The sequence below is a fragment of the Oncorhynchus nerka genome, linkage group LG6, assembly GCF_034236695.1.
Source record: "Oncorhynchus nerka isolate Pitt River linkage group LG6, Oner_Uvic_2.0, whole genome shotgun sequence".
Classification (NCBI taxonomy): domain Eukaryota; kingdom Metazoa; phylum Chordata; class Actinopteri; order Salmoniformes; family Salmonidae; genus Oncorhynchus; species Oncorhynchus nerka.
In genome coordinates, this window is record NC_088401.1 from 69,460,213 (window position 1) to 69,483,617 (window position 23,405).

At 43.4% G+C, this 23,405-nt stretch overlaps 1 protein-coding gene across 2 annotated transcripts in view; it reads right to left on the reverse strand.

Annotated features, from left to right (window-relative positions):
- Positions 1 to 20,914, reverse strand: part of LOC115130893 (ras-related protein Rab-28-like) — a 79,523-nt gene extending 58,609 nt beyond the window's left edge. For both annotated transcript variants that reach the window (XM_029662461.2, XM_029662462.2), the window contains exon 1: positions 20,687 to 20,914. In XM_029662461.2, coding sequence (XP_029518321.1) covers positions 20,687 to 20,761 — 75 coding nt within the window. In that variant the 5' untranslated portion in view covers positions 20,762 to 20,914. The remainder of the gene's footprint in view (positions 1 to 20,686) is intronic.
- Positions 20,915 to 23,405: the final 2,491 nt, after the last annotated feature.

Here is a 23,405-nt window from a genome sequence, read left to right on the forward strand (position 1 = left end):
CTATTAAAGACTACCAGAACCCACTGGATTCTCCAATTACATTGAATGAGTTACAGGACAAAATAAAACCCTTCAACCCAAAAAGGCCTGTGGTGTCGATGGTATCCTCAATGAAATGATCAAATATACAGACAACAAATTCCAATTGGCTATACTAAAACTCTTTAACATCATACTTAGCTCTGGCATCTTCCCCAATATTTGGAACCAAGGACTGATCACCCCAATCCACAAAAGTGGAGACAAATTTGACCCCAATAACTACCGTGGAATATGTGTCAACAGTAACCTTGGGAAAATCCTCTGCATTATTATTAACAGCAGACTCGTACATTTCCTCAATGAAAACAATGTACTGAGCAAATGTCAAATTGGCTTTTTACCAAATTACCGTACAACAGACCATGTATTCACCCTGCACACCCTAATTGACAACCAAACAAACCAAAACAAAGGCAAAGTCTTCTCATGCTTTGTTGATTTCAAAAAAGCCTTCGACTCAATCTGGCATGAGGGTCTGCTATACAAACTGATGGAAAGTGGTGTTGGGGGTAAAACATACGACATTATAAAATCCATGTACACAAACAACAAGTGTGCGGTTAAAATTGGCAAAAACACACACATTTCTTCACACAGGGTCGTGGGGTTAGACAGGGATGCAGCTTAAGCCCCACCCTCTTCAACATATATATCAACGAATTGGCGCGGGCACTAGAAAAGTCTGCAGCACCCGGCCTCCCCTGCTAGAATCCGAAGTCAAATGTCTGCTGTTTGCTGATGATCTGGTGCTTCTGTCACCAACCAAGGAGGGCCTACAGCAGCACCTAGATCTTATGCACAGATTCTGTCAGACCTGGGCCCTGACAGTAAATCTCAGTAAGACCAAAATAATGGTGTTCCAAAAAAGGTCCAGTCACCAGGACCACAAATACAAATTCCATCTAGACACTGTTGCCCTAGAGCACACAAAAAACTATACATACCTTGGCCTAAACATCAGTGCCACAGGTAACTTCCACAAAACTGTGAACGATCTGAGAGACAAGGCAAGAAGGGCATTCTATGCCATCAAAAGAAACATAAATTTCAACATACCAATTAGGATTTGGCTAAAAATACTTAAATCAGTCATAGAGCCCATTGCCCTTTATGGTTGTGAGGTCTGGGGTCCGCTCACCAACCAAGACTTCACAAAATGGGACAAACACCAAATTGAGACTCTGCACGCAGAATTCTGCAAAAATATCCTCCGTGTACAACGTAAAACACCAAATAATGCATGCAGAGCAGAATTAGGCCGATACCCACTAATTATCAAAATCCAGAAAAGAGCCATTAAATTCTACAACCACCTAAAAGGAAGCGATTCACAAACCTTCCATAACAAAGCCATCACCTACAGAGAGATGAACCTGGAGAAGAGTCCCCTAAGCAAGCTGGTCCTGGGGCTCTGTTCACAAACACACCCTACAGAGCCCCAGAGAGATATAGGCGAGAGAGAGAGGTGGGCGAGAGAGAGAGGTAGGCGAGAGAGAGAGAGGTAGGCGAGAGAGAGAGAGAGGTAGGCGAGAGAGAGAGAGGGTAGGCGAGAGAGAGGTAGGCGAGAGAGAGAGAGAGAGGCGAGAGAGAGAGGTAGGCGAGAGACAGGTGGGCGAGAGAGGTGGGCGAGAGAGAGAGGAGAGAGAGAAGTAGAGAGAGAGAGGTGGGAGAGAGAGAGGTAGGCGAGAGAGAGAGAGGGAGGCGAGAGAGAGAGAGAGGTAGGCGAGAGAGAGAGAGGTAGGCGAGAGAGAGAGAGAGGCAGCGAGAGAGAGAGAGGCGAGAGAGAGCGAGAGAGAGAGGTAGGCGAGAGAGAGAGAGAGGTGGGCGAGAGAGAGAGAGAGAGGTAGGCGAGAGAGAGAGAGAGGTAGGCGAGAGAGAGAGAGAGAGATAGGCGAGAGAGAGAGAGAGAGAGAGGTAGAGAGAGAGAGAGAGGCGAGAGAGAGGTAGGAGAGAGAGAGAGAGAGGTAGGCGAGAGAGAGAGAGAGAGATGGCGAGAGAGAGAGGGTAGGCGAGAGAGAGAGAGGTAGCGAGAGAGAGAGAGAGAGAGGTAGGCGAGAGAGAGAGGTAGGCGAGAGAGAGAGAGGCGAGAGAGAGAGGTAGGCGAGAGAGAGAGAGAGAGAGAGGTAGGCGAGAGAGAGAGAGGTAGGCGAGAGAGAGAGAGAGAGAGGTAGGCGAGAGAGAGAGAGAGGAGAGAGGTAGGCGAGAGAGAGAGAGAGAGGTAGGCGAGAGAGAGAGGTAGGCGAGAGAGAGAGAGGGAGAGGAGAGAGAGAGAGAGAGAGAGAGGTAGGCGAGAGAGAGGTGGGCGGCGAGAGAGAGAGAGAGGTAGGCGAGAGAGGTGGGCGAGAGAGAGAGAGAGGTAGGCGAGAGAGAGAGAGAGGAGGTAGGCGAGAGAGAGAGAGAGAGTAGGCGAGAGAGAGAGAGGCGAGAGAGAGGCGAGAGAGAGGTTGAGAGAGAGAGAGAGAGAGGTAGAGAGAGAGAGAGAGGTAGGCGAGAGAGAGAGAGAGGTAGGCGAGAGAGAGAGAGAGAGAGGCGAGAGAGAGGTAGGCGAGAGAGAGAGAGAGGTAGGCGAGAGAGAGAGAGAGAGAGAGAGAGAGGCGAGAGAGAGAGAGAGAGAGGTAGGCGAGAGAGAGAGAGAGTAGGCGAGAGAGAGAGAGAGAGGCGAGAGAGAGAGAGAGAGGTAGGCGAGAGAGAGAGAGAGGTAGGCGAGAGAGAGAGAGAGGCGAGAGAGAGAGAGAGGTAGGCGAGAGAGAGAGAGTAGGAGGCGAGAGAGAGAGAGGTAGGCGAGAGAGAGGTAGGCGAGAGAGAGAGAGAGGAGAGAGAGAGGTAGGCGAGAGAGAGGTAGGCGAGAGAGAGAGAGAGGTAGGCGAGAGAGAGAGAGAGAGGTAGGCGAGAGAGAGAGAGAGAGGCGAGAGAGAGAGAGAGAGGTAGGCGAGAGAGAGAGAGGTAGGCGAGAGAGAGAGAGAGAGGTAGGCGAGAGAGAGAGAGAGAGGTAGGCGAGAGAGAGAGAGGTAGGCGAGAGAGAGAGAGAGGTAGGAGAGAGAGAGAGAGAGAGAGGTAGGCGAGAGAGAGAGAGAGGTAGGCGAGAGAGAGAGAGAGAGAGGTAGGCGAGAGAGAGAGAGAGGTAGGCGAGAGAGAGAGAGAGGTAGGCGAGAGAGAGAGAGAGGTAGGCGAGAGAGAGAGAGGAGGGCGAGAGAGAGAGAGAGAGGTAGCGAGAGAGGTAGAGAGAGAGAGAGGTAGGAGAGAGAGAGGAGGCGGAGAGAGAGAGAGAGGTAGGCGAGAGAGAGAGAGAGAGAGAGGCGAGAGAGAGAGAGAGAGATAGGCGAGAGAGAGAGAGAGAGGTAGGCGAGAGAGAGGAGGAGAGAGAGAGGTGGGAGAGAGGAGAGGTAGGCGAGAGAGAGAGAGAGAGGGGGCGAGAGAGAGAGAGAGAGGTAGAGAGAGAGGTAGGCGAGAGAGAGAGGTAGGCGAGAGAGAGAGAGAGAGAGAGAGAGGTAGGCGAGAGAGAGAGAGAGGTAGGAGAGAGAGAGAGAGAGAGGAGAGGAGAGAGAGAGAGAGGTAGGCGAGAGAGAGAGAGGTAGGCGAGAGAGAGAGAGAGAGGCGAGAGAGAGAGAGAGAGAGAGAGAGAGGTAGGCGAGAGAGAGAGAGGAGAGAGAGAGGTAGAGAGAGAGAGAGAGAGGTAGGCGAGAGAGAGAGAGAGAGGTAGGCGAGAGAGAGAGAGAGAGGTAGGCGAGAGAGAGAGAGGTAGGAGCGAGAGAGAGATATTAATAATAATATTTAATGTGAGCTTAGTTAGGGTGCTTTCCTGTCAACAAAGGATCCTTCCATTTCTACCATATGCTGACAAGTAGCCTAAATATCTTAGATTTAGGATAGTTTATCAATTCCTACTCTACATGTATGCAATGCTATTTCAACAACACAAATATGTCGAGTTAAAAGTCCTTAAGCTTCTGTAATGTCACGTGACGCCTGATGAAACTGAGTATCCATATTTTTGACAGCTCCTACCTCAGGTGGTGGACAAGCCTTCACACATCTCCCCTACATTTTTCTGAATGGACAACCGCATGTGAAAATACCCCTCAAGATTGCCGTCCAAGAAAAACTGATCCGATTGCAATTTGCTGAGCAAATTGACATTAATAAGGGGGGAAACAGCATTCAAGATGTCAGTCACTGGTGCCTATTCAAAATGGGGGTATGGGTCCTGTTTTCTGCCCAAAACAGACAAACAGGTAAGTCATGGAGACAGTGATGAACTGACACCTGGCAGCAGTGTGAGGGGGGGTTATTAATGTAGCGTTTCTACTGAAAACTAAGCTGTGTGTGTTCTCTGTCCGCCTGAAGGACTTCTCAGACTGGGAACATTCATTTTTCTAGTTGAGCCTACATAGGGTAACTGCTCCATTTGTTTTCTTTCTCCCAGAGGGGGAGAAATGACTTTCAAGAGACTAGTGAGGCCGAAAAACCCTTCAAATCACTGCAACACATTCACACAATAATTTGAGGATTCAGAGATGCACTGAAGAAGAAACATTGCAGCATTATCATGACAACCTCTTTGCCTTGCTGCCAGCTGTCTGTGCTGTACAAAATATCATTTTTTTGGGGGGGGGGGGGGGGCAGGTAGCCTTGTGGTTAGAGCGTTGGACTTGTAACCGAAAGGTTGCAAGATCGAATCCCTGAGCTGACAAGGTAAAAATCTGTCGTTAACCCACTGTTCCTAGGCCGTCATTGAAAATAAGAATGTGTTCTTAACTGACTTGCCTAGTTAAATAAAGATAAAATAAAATGTTGGAACATTTACCTGCATTATGATCATGCAGGCAAAAAAGTCTCATACAAAATATTTGTCCATAATAAAACTGAACATTTTGCATGTAGGCTTTTCTGGAAAATATAGGCTTAGCCTATATCTACCAGGAAGAGAATGAACAAAAGACTGAAATCGTTTTTGGTGAGGTTAACACAAGTTTCTACTTTTTTTGTGTGTGTCCAGAATGGTGACTGGTTTTATTACTGGCCTCTGTGATGACAGAAAGCAAATAACCTAACAATGACCCAGACACCACCTGAACATTTAATCCCTGCAGAACTCTCCAGCCTCTTCCCACTAAACTTCTACCACAGTTGGTTCTACTCTAAACATAATAGAAGAGCATAGGCGTGAACTGAAAGCTTCTCATTAAGAAAACTAAACGCATGTAGAGGGATTTTAACAAGAATAACAGCATATGAGTCTTAAAGATGTGTGTAACAAAATGTGGAAAAAGTGAAGAGGTCTGAATACTTTCCGAATGCACTGTATCTAGGCTGCTATGCTACCACGTACTAGGCAATGCAGCAACTGCGGCTTACCTGTAATCACTGGCTAACATAGTCAAATCAGACAACCAGAGTACCATGGTCCAAAATTGACAAATAAATCCCTCCAACAACACACGCAAACTGGATTAAGGGTCAGGTACGATTAATAGGTTTACTAGACTGGATTCATGCCAGATATAAATCCACTATGCTATTGTTGAAACAGCTTATAGATCTGTCACACAGTAATAGTACTTTGATCATCTTGGCAATCTCCCTTGGAACAAATGAAGACTGGAGCATATAGTGTACAAACCATTACGAACAGTTTTTTTTCATAGCTTTTTTCATTATTGGACATAAGAATGAAGTCACCAGGAAATCAGCTCAGTGATTATAAATTTAGGAAATCTGTTCCCACGTATTCCCACACTTAAATAGAGAGACATATAGTGCATTCGGGAAAGCATTAAAAAAAACATCGCTTTTTCCACATTTTGCTATGTTATTAAAAAAAAATGTTTTTTTCATTCCTCAATCTACACACAATACCCCATACTGACAAAGTGAAAACAGGTTTTTATAAATTGTGGCAAATTAATGAAAAATAACAGAAATAACTTATTTAAGTCTTCAGACCCTTTGCTATGAGACTCGAAATTGATTGGAGTCCGCCTGTGGTAAATTCAATTGATTGGACATGATTTGGAAAGGAACCCACCTGTCTATACAAAGGTCCCACAGTTGAGAGTGCATGGCAGAACAAAAACCAAGCCATAAGGTCAAAGGAATTGTCCGTAGAGCTCCCAGACAGGATTGTGTCGAGGTACAGATCTGGGGAAGGGTACCAAAACATTTCTGCAGCATTGAAGGTCCCCAAGGACACAATGGCCTCCATAAATCTTAAATGGAAGAAGTTTGGAACCACCAAGACTCTTCCTAGAGCTGGCCGCACAGCCAAACTGAGCAATCAGGGGAGAAGGGTCTTGGTCAGGGAGGTGACCAAGATCCTGATGGTCACTGACAGAGTTCCTCTGTGGAGATGGGAGAACCTTCAAGAAGGTCAACCATCTCTACAGCACTCGACCAATCAGCCCTTTATGGTAGAGTGGCCAGACGGAAGCCACTCCTCAGTAAAAGGCACATGACAGCCAGCTTGGAGTTTGTCTAAAGGCACCCAAAGACACTCCGACCATGAGAAACAAGATTCTCTGGTCTGATGAAACCAAGATTGAAATCTTTGGCCTGAATGCTAAGTGTCACGTCAGGAGGAAACCTGGGATCATCCCAACGGTAAAGCGTGGTGGTGGCAGCATTATGCTGTGGGGATTTTATTCAGCGGCAGGGACTGGGAGACTAGTCAGGAACGAGGGAAAGATGAACGGAGCAAAGTAAAGAGAGATCCTTGATGACAACCTGCTCCAGAGTGGTCAGGACCTCAGACTGGGGCAAAGGTTCACCTGAATTTTGGCCCATTCCTCCTGACAGAGCTAACTGAGTCAGTGTAACTGGTGTAACTGAGTCAGGTTTGTAGGCCTCCTTGCTCGCACACGCTTTTTCAGTTCTGCCCACACATTTTCTATAGGACTGAGGTCAGGGCTTTGTGATGGCCACTCCAATACCTTGACTTTGTTGTCTTTGAGCCATTTCGCCACAACTTTAGAAGTATGCTTGGGGTCAGTGTCCATTTGGAAGACCCATTTGCGACCAAGCTTTAACTTCCTGACTGATGTCTTGAGATGTTGCTTCAATATATCCACAATTTTCCTTCCTCAGGATGCCATCTATTTTGTGAAGTGCACCAGTCCCTCCTGCAGCAAAGCAGCCGCGCAACATGATGCAGCCACCCCCGTGCTTCACGGTTGGGATGGTGTTCTTCGGCTTGCAAGCCTCCCCCTTTTTCCTCCAAACATAATGATGGTCAAACAGTTCTATTTTTGTTTCATCAGACCAGAGGACATTTCTCCAAAAAGTGTGATTTTTGTCCCCATGTGGGTTGCAAACCGTAGTCTGGCTTTTTTATGGCGGTTTTGGCGCAGTAGCTTCTTCCTTGCTAAGCGGCCTTTCAGGTTATGTCGATATAGGACTCGTTTTTCTGTGGATATAGATACTTTCGTACCCGTTTCCTCCAGCATCTTCACAAGGTCCTTTGCTGTTGTTCTGGGATTGATTTGCACTTTTCGCAACAAAGTACGTTCATCTCTAGGAGACAGAACGCGTCTCCTTCCTGAGTGGTATGACGGCTGCATGGTCCCGTTGTGTTTATACTTGCGTACTATTGTTTGTACAGATGAAAGTGGTACCTTCAGGCGTTTGGAAATTTCTCCCAAGGATGAACCAGACTTGTGGAGGTCTACATTTGTTTCCCCTGAAGTCTTGGCTGATTTCTTTTGATTTTCCTATGATGTCAAGCAAAGAGGCACTGAGTTTGAAGGTAGGCCTTGAAATACATCCAGAGGTACACCTCCAATTGCCTCAAATGATGTAAATTAGCCTATCAGAAGCTTCTAAAGCCATGACATCATTTTCTGGAATTGTCCAAGCTGTTTAAAGGCACAGTCAACTTAGTGTATGTAAACTTCTGACCAACTGGAATTGTGATACAGTGAATAAGTGAAATAATCTGTCTGTAAACAATTTTTTGAAAAATTACTTGTGTCATGCACAATGTAGATGTCCTAACTGACTAGCCAAAACTTTAGTTTGTTAAAAAGACATTTATGGAGTGGTTGAAAAATTAGTTCTAATTACTCCTACCTAAGCGTATTTAAACTTCCGACTTCAAATGTAAATGTGATATTTCCGTTTTTTGTATTTGTAATAAATTTGCACAAAAAAAAATGTAAAACAGTTTTTGCTTTGTCATTATGACGTATTGTGTGTAGATTGATGAGGAGAAAAAAACGATTTAATCCATTTTAGAATAATGCTCTAATGCAACAAAAATGTTGAAAAAGTCAAGGGATCTGAATACTTTACAAATGCACTGTACGTGATCATATCCCAATGTAATCAAGGTTTGAAATGATCCTGTTTTTGCCAAATACTATATCTGTTTGGGATTCTTGCGGTGAATTTGCAGTGAACAAATTATTTGACGGTAGCTAGGTTTTCATACGAATATTCTAAAATCTGCATAATAACAATGTATCATGCGATGGGCTAATATGTTGGATAGATGTCAAAATGGTTAGAGAAGACAAATGCAAAAAGTGTATACTTTACAGTACCAGTCAAAAGTTTGGACACACCTACTCATTGAAGGGTTTTTCTTTATTTTTACTCATTTCTGCATTGTAGAATAATAGTGAAGATATCAAAACTATGAAATAAAACCAAAAAAAGTTAAACAAATCAAAATATATTTAGATTCTTCAAAGTAGCCAACCTTTGCCTTGATGACTCAACATTCCATGACATACACGAAGGCATTGTTGGCAGAATAGATGGATGCAGTTCACAACATGATTAATATAATTCACCAATATATTTCTTGGTAGTCCAAAAACTATTGCTATCAGTTTGTAAATCACAGCTGGACTGGTACATTGTTTGCCGCTTCCATTTGGGATGTACTGTTTCAGTTCCAATGACTCAATATTTTGGACAAAAGCGGACTACTGTAACTACGGCTGGGAATGTCAATACAATCCAACTAGCAAGGGCAATGATCCCATCAGTTACAACTTGGTAAATAGGCTAGCATATCTATTTATATAGTAAGCTAAAAACACGGAGCCTAACGTTAGCTACTTAGCTACCTGCTATGAGGATTTCATGTAATGTTAGGAGGAGTGGGTGACTGACTTTTTCCCCTCATATCGTTTTTAGGTGGCTATACACAGATAAAGATGCAGGTGTTATACTTATTTAGCTTGCAAGAACTTGAACTACTGTTATCCAGTTAGCATATCTCTTGTGTTTGCAAATTCACGATTTCAGAGCACTCTCGACTGGGTGCCATAACGCTGAAAAACTGATGATTTTTACGAATGCGCAACACACACCAGATATGACCGGTGTTAGTAAATGTAGGCAAAAAAAAGTAATAGTAGCGAACACTTTAGATAACCTGTAAACACCCTAACCAGTTCTGTTACGGCGAGTAAAATTGTAAGAGTGAGGAGTGCTCTCATTGGGGCCGGAAGTAGCTAGCTAGCAAGCTAGCCAAATTTAGCCAGTTAGCTTGGGTGCTTGGTTAGGACAAATATGAATGCATTGGTAGGCAAACTGCAGATGGACGAGTAGGCTACATTCCCCATTGTTTAACAGTGCAATTTGATGGGCAACTAGCTGAAGAAGTTTGAATGTGTTTACCGAAATGTTCTTTGTTAGATTTTAGTTAATCTTGCTCTGGCTAGCATTAGTTGTTGATCTTGTTCAATAACTGAGGGAGAGAGAGCCTACCATTTAAGGTTGTTTGATCAACAGGTCTGTAAAGTTCCAAAATGTAAGAGGTCTCCCGTGTTACATATTTGCAGAAATCCATTCAGGTGTATTTTGTGGCTTATGGCGAATGCGTTCTAATGATATAAAGTCGTGCTGTTGCAACTGCCTGTAAACACACAGTTCAGTTCAAAGTGAATGATGGCAGGCCTGTGTGGCAAATGGCTTATTTGCATAAAAACCTACTGTAGCTCTGATTGGCTATGGCACAACGGTCTGTGTAGACTCCGGTCTCGGACAAGAAAGATGTTTTTAATTAGGTTTTATTTACTGCAGTGTCTATTAATTGTCCAAACGCATGGCCACTTTCCCACTCTCAATTGCTATAGAGTTTCCACAAATACCTTCGTTAAAAAGTTCATTCCCAAACATTCTAAGAATTTATGAAAACGTGAAAATGACCATATCTAAGTGCTCACTGGTCATAAAATATTTGTAAGTGTCATATTTTTCCTGGGGGTATTAATGAACATTTCAATAAGAGTTCATGCCCTAAAAGGTTGTCAGTTTTACTTTAATGTCCATGTGCGCCATGTACGATGGTTATTATATCAATATTTGCGCATAATGGGGTTTCCACCACCATTTCTCGCATAATTAAATTGACCGACAATAAAAGATCCCAACCTGGCTAGCGTATTTTGTTTTGTCAACAATTGGAAAGTCTATCAACCAATGTGGTACCTTACAGATAATTGTATGTGTGAGATACAAAGATGAGGTAGTCATTCAAAAATTATGTTAAACACTATTGCAAACAGTGCGATTTAGGCTTATTGACTTAAGACATTTCAGCATTTCATTTATAATCAATTTGTTGTTGTTTTTTTAAATCGAAAAACATAATTCCACAATGACATAAAAAAATAATATCCTGAACTCATCCGCCCTAAATGTGACTAGGGTGCTACTTCTGTCTCTTTCCTGATGTTCTTCAACCATGGACCGGGTCACTGTGGCCCAACCTGGTCTCAGAGCATTTCGGATTAGTAAATCTGAGACACTCCATTGAGTATAATATGATAGGTTTCGTATGGTATTTTTAAACTGTGGATGCCCATCATCCATTTCATATATTATGTTTTGAATTACAATTTGTATAATATATGTTACAAATTTGCTAATAAATATTTATTTATTTATTTCACCTTTATTTAACCAGGTAGGCAAGTTGAGAACAAGTTCTCATTTACAATTGCGACCTGGCCAAGATAAAGCAAAGCAGTTCGACAGATACAACGACACAGAGTTACACATGGAGTAAAACAAACATACAGTCAATAATACAGTATAAACAAGTCTATATACAATGTGAGCAAATGAGGTGAGAAGGGAGGTAAAGGCAAAAAAGGCCATGGTGGCAAAGTAAATACAATATAGCAAGTAAAACACGGGAATGGTAGTTTTGCAATTGAAGAATGTGCAAAGTAGAAATAAAAATAATGGGGTGCAAAGGAGCAAAATAAATAAATAAATTAAATACAGTTGGGAAAGAGGTAGTTGTTTGGGCTAAATTATAGGTGGGCTATGTACAGGTGCAGTAATCTGTGAGCTGCTCTGACAGTTGGTGCTTAAAGCTAGTGAGGGAGATAAGTGTTTCCAGTTTCAGAGATTTTTGTAGTTCGTTCCAGTCATTGGCAGCAGAGAACTGGAAGGAGAGGCGGCCAAAGAAAGAATTGGTTTTGGGGGTGACTAGAGAGATATACCTGCTGGAGCGTGTGCTACAGGTGGGAAATGCTATGGTGACCAGCGAGCTGAGATAAGGGGGGACTTTACCTAGCAGGGTCTTGTAGATGACATGGAGCCAGTGGGTTTGGCGACGAGTATGAAGCGAGGGCCAGCCAACGAGAGCGTACAGGTCGCAATGGTGGGTAGTATATGGGGCTTTGGTGACAAAACGGATTGCACTGTGATAGACTGCATCCAATTTGTTGAGTAGGGTATTGGAGGCTATTTTGTAAATGACATCGCCAAAGTCGAGGATTGGTAGGATGGTCAGTTTTACAAGGGTATGTTTGGCAGCATGAGTGAAGGATGCTTTGTTGCGAAATAGGAAGCCAATTCTAGATTTAACTTTGGATTGGAGATGTTTGATATGGGTCTGGAAGGAGAGTTTACAGTCTAACCAGACACCTAAGTATTTGTAGTTGTCCAAGTATTCTAAGTCAGAGCCGTCCAAAGTAGTGATGTTGGACAGGCGGGTAGGTGCAGGTAGCGATCGGTTGAAGAGCATGCATTTAGTTTTACTTGTATTTAAGAGCAATTGGAGGCCACGGAAGGAGAGTTGTATGGCATTGAAGCTTGCCTGGAGGGTTGTTAACACAGTGTCCAAAGAAGGGCCAGAAGTATACAGAATGGTGTCGTCTGCGTAGAGGTGGATCAGAGACTCACCAGCAGCAAGAGCGACCTCATTGATGTATACAGAGAAGAGAGTCGGTCCAATAATTGAACCCTGTGGGACCCCCATAGAGACTGCCAGAGGTCCGGACAGCAGACCCTCCGATTTGACACACTGAACTCTATCAGAGAAGTAGTTGGTGAACCAGGCGAGGCAATCATTTGAGAAACCAAGGCTGTCGAGTCTGCCGATGAGGATGTGGTGATTGACAGAGTCGAAAGCCTTGGCCAGATCAATGAATACGGCTGCACAGTAATGTTTCTTATCGATGGCGGTTAAGATATCGTTTAGGACCTTGAGCGTGGCCGAGGTGCACCCATGACCAACTCTGAAACCAGATTGCATAGCAGAGAAGGTATGGTGAGATTCGAAATGGTCGGTAATCTGTTTGTTGACTTGGCTTTCGAAGACCTTAGAAAGGCATGGTAGGATAGATATAGGTCTGTAGCAGTTTGGGTCAAGAGTGTCCCCCCCTTTGAAGAGGGGGATGACCGCAGCTGCTTTCCAATCTTTGGGAATCTCAGACGAGACGAAAGAGAGGTTGAACAGGCTAGTAATAGGGGTGGCAACAAATTCGGCAGATAATTTTAGAAAGAAAGGGTCCAGATTGTCTAGCCCGGCTGATTTGTAGAGGTCCAGATTTTGCAGCTCTTTCAGAACATCAGCTGAACGGATTTGGGAGAAGGAGAAATGGGGAAGGTTTGGGCGAGTTGCTGTTGGGGGTGCAGTGATGTTGACCTGGGTAGGAGTAGCCAGGTGGAAAGCATGGCCAGCCGTGGAAAAATGCTTATTGAAATTCTCAATTATGGTGGATTTATCAGTGGTGACAGTGTTTCCTATATTCAGTGCAGTGGGCAGCTGGGAGGAGGTGTTCTTATTCTCCATGGACTTTACAGTATCCCAGAACTTTTTTGAGTTAGTGTTGCAGGAAGCAAATTTCTGCTTGAAAAAGCTAGCCTTGGCTTTTCTAACTGCCTGTGTATAATGGTTTCTAGCTTCCCTGAACAGCTGCATATCACGGGGGCTGTTCGATCTTGGTTGAAGACAGCAGAGGTGTATTTAGAGGGGAAGTTGGTTAGGATGATATCTATGAGGGTGCCCGTGTTTAAGGCTTTGGGGAGGTACCTGGTAGGTTCATTGATAATTTGTGTGAGATTGAGGGCATCAAGTTTAGATTGTAGGATGGCTGGGGTGTTAAGTATGTTCCAGTTTAGGTCACCTAGCAGCACGAGCTCTGAAGATAGATGGGGGGCAATCAGTTCACATATGGTGTCCAGAGCACAGCTGGGGGCAGAAGGTGGTCTATAGCAGGCGGCAACGGTGAGAGACTTGTTTTTAGAGAGGTGGATTTTTAAAAGTATAAGTTCAAATTGTTTGGGTACAGACCTGGATAGTAGCCTGCAGAGTTCTGTCCTATCTTTGCAGTAGATTGCAACACCGCCCCCTTTGGCAGTTCTATCTTGTCTGAAAATGTTGTAGTTTGGAATTAAAATTTCTGAATTTTTGGTGGTCTTCCTAAGCCAGGATTCAGACACAGCTAGAACATCCGGGTTGGCAGAGCAGTGAATAGAACAAACTTAGGGAGGAGGCTTCTAATGTTAACATGCATGAAACCAAGGCTATTACGGTTACAGAAGTCGTCAAAAGAGAGCGCCTGGGGAATAGGAGTGGAGCTAGGCACTGCAGGGCCTGGATTCACCTCTACATCGCCAGAGGAACATAGGAGGAGTAGAATAAGGGTGCGGCTAAAAGCAATAAGAATTGGTCGTCTAGAACAGAGAGTAAAAGGAGGTTTCTGGGGGAGATAAAATAGCATCAAGGTATAATGTACAGACAAAGGTATGGTAGGATGTGAATACAGTGGAGGTAAACCTAGGTATTGAGTGATGAAGAGAGAGATATTGTCTCTAGAAACATCATTGAAACCAGGAGATGTCATTGCATGTGTGGGTGGTGGAACTAATAGTTTGGATAAGGTATAGTGAGCAGGACTAGAGGCTCTACAGTGAAATAAGCCAATAAACACTAACCAGAACAGCAATGGACAAGACATATTGACATTAAGGAGAGGCATGCTTAGTCGAGTGATCAAAAGGGTCCAGTGAGTGGAGAGGTTGGTTGGGGGTCACGGCGATTTAGACAGCTAGCCAGGCCATCGGTAGCAAGCTAGCATAGGATGGAGGTCTGTTATTAGCCACCTCTTGCGTTCAGTCAGTAGATTAGTGGGGTTCCGTGTGGTAGAGGGGATTAATCCAAATCACACAACAACAACAAAAACAATAGATATAGTTATAGAGGCCCAAGAAGAAAACATAATAATAATAAAAAATAAATAAATTGTCCGATTGTCTATTCAGATAGCAGCCGGTAAGACAGCTAACGGTTAGCAGGCCGCAGATGGGCGTTCAGGTAACGTCGCGACGGAGGAGCCAACCGGATAACTCCTTCGGGTAGATAACGTCGGCAGTCCAGTTGTGAAGGCCCGGTGGGGCTCCGCATAGGCAGTAAAACGGGTCCGGATAGGTGACTGCAGCCCAGGAGTGATTGATGGAACTCAGGAGTGATTGACGGAGCTGGCTAGCTCCGGAATAATTTATGTTTGCTCCGGAATCGACGAAAGACGATAGTCACACGGATAGCAGCTAGCTAGCTGTGAGATCCAGGTATGAATGTCCAGAGAGCAGTTGAAATCCAAGGACATTGAGAGAAAAATTGGTCCGGTATGTTCCGTTCCGAGCCGTACAAAACTGGCGATAGACTTTCGAGCTAAAGGATAGCTGATGACCACAAACCGTGGGTAGCTGAATACTAACGATTTGCCAGTAAAGAAGCTAACTAGCTTCTGAACTAGCTTCTGATTAGCTTCTGGATTAGCTTCTGATTAGCTTCTGGATTAGCTTCTGGGCTAGCTTCTGGCTAGTTTCTGGCTAGCTTCTTGGAGGATTACAGATTTGAGGTAAATAATACTTTTTTATAAACATAAATATGTGAGGCGGGTTGCAGGAGAGTGTTTTGAAGATGAGTTGATGGAAAATAAAAAGTATGTGAAAAAAGTAGTAAAATATATATATATATATACATACACATACACGGACACGACAAGACGAGGACAAAAGACGTCTGCACTGCTATGCCATCTTGGAATCCATGTATATTGTATATGTTATGAATTCAAAATTGTTGTGGCTAACATTAGCTAGATGGCTAACGTTAGATAAGCTAGGGGTTAAGGTTAGGACTTAGGTTAAAGGGTTAATGTTAGGGGGATGGTTAGGGGGGATAATGGTTAAGGTTGGCTAACATGCTAAGTAGTTGCAAAGTAGTTGAAGAGTTACTAATTAGCTAAAATTGTCTGATGAGATTTGAACAGGCAATGTTTGGGTTACTAGACATTTGCGTTATACACCTACGCCCACCCAACACGTTTAGCCTTAAGTAACCTTCTGTCTTATTAGGCTGAAAAATGGCAACAGAATGTTGGCTAAGCTAGAACACTAGCGCGAGCCCATAGCAAATGAATAGAAACAAACGTTTGGAGTAACACTTAGAATTCAATTTCGCATAAATAGCACAAAAAAATGTATATTTTTTATTTTACCACTACAATCTGTTCTTAGGACGAAACTGAAAAATAACTTGTGTAGAAAGTAAACATCCACATCTCGATGGTGCCAAGTGTGCTTATGTCTAAATAACGAGGAAGTGGGGGGGGGATTCTACTTTTTACTATTTCTGGTCTTGCGATCGATGACAGCAGAGTACGTTGCCCAACCTTATGTAATTAGAAAGAGGAGAATATGCTGATTCAAATGGTGTCCCACTTGAAAAAAAATCTAAATATACGCATTGCGAGATATTTGGCAAAATATACCAGCATGCTTCTCCATAGGAAAACAAATGAGGGGAGCTCAGCGTTCCAAGGGCAAAAGGTATTTCGGGGCTGGCGTTTGATGACAACCGAGTACGCTGCCCAGCCTTGCATAATTAGAAAGAGGAGATTCTCATGATTAAAGTGGTGTCCAATTTGCAAAAATCGAAATATACACATTGCGAGATATTTGGCAACACAGACATACCTATATTTCCCAATGGGAAACAATGGGACGACCTCAGAGTTCTGTGAGTAATTTTTTGTTGTTGTTTACATTTTAACTACCAGCAGCGTGGGCAGCTCTCATTGCCAACAATAGCAAAGCAAGCATTGTGGCGTAGAACAATAGGCTGGGAATAGAACGTTTGGAAGGCGAGTTAGTCTTCCGGCGCCGACAGAGATGGCCGCCTCGCTTCGCGTTCCTAGGAAACTATGCAGTTTTTTGTTTTTTTACATGTTATTTCTTACATTAGTACCCCAGGTCATCTTAGGTTTCATTACATACAGTCGAGAAGAACTACTGAATATAAGATCAGCGTCAACTCACCATCAGTACGACCAAGAATATGTTTTTCGCATCGCGGATCCTGTGTTCTGCCTTACAAACAGGACAACGGAATGGATCGCATGCAACGACCCAAAAAAACGACTCCGAAAAAGAGGGAAACGAGGCGGTCTTCTGGTCAGACTCCGGAGACGGGCACACCGTGCACCACTCCCTAGCATTCTTCTTGCCAATGTCCAGTCTCTTGACAACAAGGTTGATGAAATCCGAGCAAGGGTAGCATTCCAGAGGGACATCAGAGACTGTAACGTTCTGTGCTTCACGGAAACATGGCTCACTGGAGAGACACTATCCGAAGCGGTGCAGCCAACGGGTTTCTCCACGCATCCCGCCGACAGAAACAAACACCTTTCTGGTAAGAAGAGGGGCGGGGGCGTATGCCTTATGGCTAACGAGACATGGTGTGATGAAAGAAACATACAGGAACTCAAATCCTTCTGTTCACCTGATTTAGAATTCCTCACAATCAAATGTAGACCGCATTATCTACCAAGAGAATTCTCTTCGATTATAATCACAGCCGTATATATCCCCCCCAAGCAGACACATCGATGGCTCTGAGCGAACTTTATTTAACTCTTTGCAAACTGGAAACCATTTATCCGGAGGCTGCATTCATTGTAGCTGGGGATTTTAACAAGGCTAATCTGAAAACAAGACTCCCTAAATTTTATCAGCATATCGATTGCGCAACCAGGGGTGGAAAAACCTTGGATCATTGTTACTCTAACTTCCGTGACGCATATAAGGCCCTGCCCCGCCCCCCTTTCGGAAAAGCTGACCACGACTCCATTTTGTTGATCCCTGCCTACAGACAGAAACTAAAACAAGAGGCTCCCACGCTGAGGTCTGTCCAACGCTGGTCCGACCAAGCTGACTCCACACTCCAAGACTGCTTCCATCACGTGGACTGGGATATGTTTCGTATTGCGTCAGACAACAACATTGACGAATACGCTGATTCGGTGTGCGAGTTCATTAGAACGTGCGTTGAAGATGTCGTTCCCATAGCAACGATTAAAACATTCCCTAACCAGAAACCGTGGATTGATGGCAGCATTCGCGTGAAACTGAAAGCGCGAACCACTGCTTTTAATCAGGGCAAGGTGTCTGGTAACATGACCGAATACAAACAGTGCAGCTATTCCTTCCGCAAGGCTATCAAACAAGCTAAGCGTCAGTACAGAGACAAAGTAGAATCTCAATTCAATGGCTCAGACACAAGAGGCATGTGGCAGGGTCTACAGTCAATCACGGACTACAGGAAGAAATCCAGCCCAGTCACGGACCAGGATGTCTTGCTCCCAGGCAGACTAAATAACTTTTTTGCCCGCTTTGAGGACAATACAGTGCCACTGACACGGCCTGCAACGAAAACATGCGGTCTCTCCTTCACTGCAGCCGAGGTGAATAAGTCATTTAAACGTGTTAACCCTCGCAAGGCTGCAGGCCCAGACGGCATCCCCAGCCGCGCCCTCAGAGCATGCGCAGACCAGCTGGCCGGTATGTTTACGGACATATTCAATCAATCCCTATACCAGTCTGCTGTTCCCACATGCTTCAAGAGGGCCACCATTGTTCCTGTTCCCAAGAAAGCTAAGGTAACTGAGCTAAACGACTACCGCCCCGTAGCACTCACTTCCGTCATCATGAAGTGCTTTGAGAGACTAGTCAAGGACCATATCACCTCCACCCTACCTGACACCCTAGACCCACTCCAATTTGCTTACCGCCCAAATAGGTCCACAGACGATGCAATCTCAACCACACTGCACACTGCCCTAACCCATCTGGACAAGAGGAATACCTATGTGAGAATGCTGTTCATCGACTACAGCTCGGCATTCAACACCATAGTACCCTCCAAGCTCGTCATCAAGCTCGAGACCCTGGTTCTCGACCCCGCCCTGTGCAACTGGGTACTGGACTTCCTGACGGGCCGCTCCCAGGTGGTGAGGGTAGGCAACAACATCTCCTCCCCGCTGATCCTCAACACTGGGGCCCCACAAAGGTGCGTTCTGAGCCCTCTCCTGTACTCCCTGTTCACCCACGACTGCGTGGCCACGCACGCCTCCAACTCAATCATCAAGTTTGCGGAAGACACAACAGTGGTAAGCTTGATTACCAACAACGACGAGACCGCCTACAGGGAGGAGGTGAGGGCCCTCGGAGTGTGGTGTCAGGAAAATAACCTCACACTCAACGTCAACAAAACTAAGGAGATGATTGTGGACTTCAGGAAACAGCAGAGGGAACACCCCCCTATCCACATCGATAGAACAGTAGTGGAGAGGGTAGCAAGTTTTAAGTTCCTCGGCATACACATCACAGACAAACTGAATTGGTCCACTCACACAGACAGCATCGTGAAGAAAGCGCAGCAGCGCCTCTTCAACCTCAGGAGGCTGAAGAAATTCGGCTTGTCACCAAAAGCACTCACAAACTTCTACAGATGCACAATCGAGAGCATCCTGGCGGGCTGTATCACCGCCTGGTACGGCAACTGCTCCGCCCTCAACCGTAAGGCTCTCCAGAGGGTAGTGAGGTCTGCACAACGCATCACCGGGGGCAAACTACCTGCCCTCCAGGACACATTTTACATTTACATTTAAGTCATTTAGCAGACCTACACCACCCGATGTTACAGGAAGGCCATAAAGATCATCAAGGACATCAACCACCCGAGCCACTGCCTGTTCACCCCGCTATCATCCAGAAGGCGAGGTCAGTACAGGTGCATCAAAGCTGGGACCGAGAGACTGAAAAACAGCTTCTATCTCAAGGCCATCAGACTGTTAAACAGCCACCACTAACATTGAGTGGCTGCTGCCAACACACTGACACTGACTCAACTCCAGACACTTTAATAATGGGAATTGATGGGAAATGATGTAAATATATCACTAGCCACTTTAAACAATGCTACCTTATATAATGTTACTTACCCTACATTATTCATCTCATATGCATATGTATATACTGTACTCTATATCATCGACTGCATCCTTATGTAATACATGTATCACTAGCCACTTTAACTATGCCACTTTGTTTACATACTCATCTCATATGTATATACTGTACTCGATACCATCTACTGTATCTTGCCTATGCTGCTCTGTACCATCACTCATTCATATATCCTTATGTACATATTCTTTATCCCCTTACACTGTGTATAAGACAGTAGTTTAGGAATTGTTAGTTAGATTACTTGTTGGTTATTACTGCATTGTCGGAACTAGAAGCACAAGCATTTCGCTACACTCGCATTAACATCTGCTAACCATGTGTATGTGACAAATAAAATTTGATTTGGTGCCACGGTACTCAATAGAACTAATAAAAGCTGGCAAGGTGAAAAATACCCTAAAATAAGGCAGCGTGCAATTAACTAGTTTTTATCTGAAAAAAAGCATAGTTAAAAATGTCAAGTGTCCAATGTAACCATACCAAAAGCAACAAGAGTCCCGGATTTACATTTACTATGTTGCGTCTGGTCTATGAGACCAGGTTGTGTGGCCGGGAAACATGTTATGCACCACAGGCGTAATTGTCCTTTCTGTTGACACTGACTGTTGGGAAGATAATTCAGAGGACAGTAGCTAGCTCTCATCATAGACAATGACTAGACTTTGTTCCATGTCGTTAGTTAGCTCCACATGAACGCGAACTAATGCTATTAACATCACTCTGGCCCCTGTTGTGAAAACTAAGACGGTAACTAACCAACTAAATTATCAGCATTGGCTATAGTTAGCTATGCTAAAACAAAAAACACTGCCTGTTTGACAAACCTCGGTGGTTTGGTTCACGGTTCTATCTGTCTGAAGAGCTAACGTTAGCTAGCAGCTAACAAGCATAGGCAAAACGTTGGTCTAGCACACGCAGCTACGCAGGACAATTCTGTAAGATACTTCTGAGCTAAAGTTATCCACTTCATAGTAATTTGCCCAATTGCCCCCGTGACATAGCTATGTTGCTAGCTAGCCAGCTAACGTAACTCAAAATAATAAATCTAGCTGCTAGCTAACTATTAACTAATCTAAAAATCCCTCACCTTCCCCGATGCGCCGTCTCCGATGACTACAATTTTAAGTTGCTTATCTTGACTCTCCTCTTCTGAGTCCGACATATTGAAATATATTGCAATGAAGATATTATTGTACTGAATATGTAGCTACTGCTATTCACAGTAATATCGTCAAAGCCTTTGAATATAGCTAGCTTGCTATTCAGTTAGCTAAAATAGACCCAGCAGCAGACGCCATGTTTCACCTACCACTCATGCCAGGCATGTTCCATTTATGTTTTGTAAGCCTGTTATTTACAAACCCTTTATCGGCCAACTGAAATACTTGTACATTAAGGACACATTTGATGTTACAACTTTTACTTTAAAAAATATATCATCCAATAATAGCAAATAAAGAAGGTTAACATTTTCATTGAATAAAACTGCTTTACAATGGACCAGTCCAAGGACCTGAACGCTCAACAGTGACCATAGACTACGCGTCCTTGTTGCTATGGTAATCAAGGTCAAAGACTGAGAGGCATTCTTTCCAGATAAAGAAATGTAGAATTTAAAAGTATTGACCATTCCATAAATAATCATTTTCTCCCACCACATGATGTAGCATAAAATAACTGTATGAACTAAAGTATGTAGCTATACACCTTCAAAAACGTTCCACATCTCCTAGCCTAGCCTATTCATCATGATGGTCCAAAAAAATATTCAAATTCCCAGGTAGCCCGAGGCCCTAATGGATTTTATTTTCAGTAGACCTGAATTGTGTTAATATGGGATTGCGGCTACTCAATCATAGTGATCCATTCAGACGTGGTTTAAATTATAATTTTACTAATCCCATGTGCCTCAGTTGCTGGAGCATGGTGCTAGCAACGCCAGGGTTGTAGGTTCGATTCCCACGGGTGACCAATAAGAAACAAGTATGGACGTACTTGGCTACTGTAAATGACTCTTGATGAGCATCTACTAAGTGACTAAAATGTTACACCAATTAATGCTGTCGCTGTCTCCATGTTGGGAGCACATTCGTCGTTTGCAGAGGAGTATGGAATATAATATATAGAATATCCTTTTCATTTTAGTTTAGGAATGAACGTGAGAAAATGCATGTAGCTGTTACTTCGCAAAAGCATATTGTATTCGGCCTAGATAGCCTATATCTTCAAAGTAATATGTTGATTTTCATTTATGTTAAATTTAGGTTAATGGTTCATTAAAAATAGTTATACATGTATTCATTTCAAATTTCACCGTTTTCAAGATGGCGTCAGTTTAATTCAGTCTGTTATAGGAGATGTTATGTGGTCACCGGGGCCGACCAGCAGGTAATACAGAGGAATTTGCACCTGGAGCGGTTTGAATCCGGTGGCAGTGACTGTCATGTCAATATTGGCCCATCAACGTGGTAAGTGAGGGTGCCAAGTTATAAGAGTATTGTGAAGGTATATGCGTGAAAGACCCTAAACTGGACCAAAAAAAAGGCACAGGTATGCACACACAAAGCATGCAATGTATAGGTTATTGAACATAAATATGTGTTATGCGGAAGTAACTTTGATATTGTTGTTACTGTATAGTGAAACAAAATAGACTCCAGTACAGATGCTACGTAAATTGTTTGATTGATTTCAAATGAAATTGTTGGGCTACATGATAGCGAGCAGTTATGAAATCTAAGAAAATATTATTGCCAATATCTTGCACATGTTCTTCAATTATGGGTACCATCAGAACCCTCATAAATATCTGTAAGAATGGAAAATTAATTTTCATAATACAAAAAGTACTATTTTTCAGCAACATAAAGCCTTAATGAATCTTCAGAATCTTCAGTGAAAATCCAAGGCAGTGGTGTAATGGCACGGAAAGGGCACATATTCAGTCGAGACGGGACACCGATTCACTAAACAGGTATGGCCCAGACTCATCCAAAAACAACAATAACACGTTTTCATTTTCTCCCGTCTCACGTTGGTTGTTTGGAAATGCAGAGGAAAAGTAGAGATTCATTTGAGGACACATGGGCAAATAGATGTCATAAGGTGAACGCACCAATTTGTAAGTCGCTCTGGATAAGAGCGTCTGCTAAATGACTTAAATGTAATGTAAATGATATGGTCATGTGGTATAGTAATGACATTTGTTACAATATTAATGTTAATATAGAATAGCTACATCTGCTTGTTGGAAGGACTAGTCACTAGAGGTCATCCCTAATCATTATTAAATATCCCTAATAACATAATAATGCATAATACGGTATGTGTATTGTTTATGATTAGGTTTCCCTTCTCTTAGGTGAGTACATATATTAATCAATAAAGCAATAACTATTTTAAATATGTATGAACAAAAACAAATGTGAGAACCAATCTTCAGGCTATGCATAATGTTAGACTACATAGGTCCTATTTAATGCATGATTTTTTAATACGTGTGAATATATTTTCGCATTGTGTGGTACAACCTACAGCCTACACTAGTAAATGTTTAGGTGGGTTGGTAAAGTTTATTTTGATACATTTCTCACATAAAATGTCAAACACCCAATAATGATATTCATTTGGTAGCCTAATCTTTTAATTTAATCAGCATAATAGCTTCTATCGGGAATTGCAGCATGGGTCAGGCTAGCGGGAAAATATTTGATGTGCTATTTTACAATAGCCAACTATCAAATACATATTTCATTTGTTTTATGTAGGCTATAGGCCAGCTCAGTACTATACAATAGTATACATTG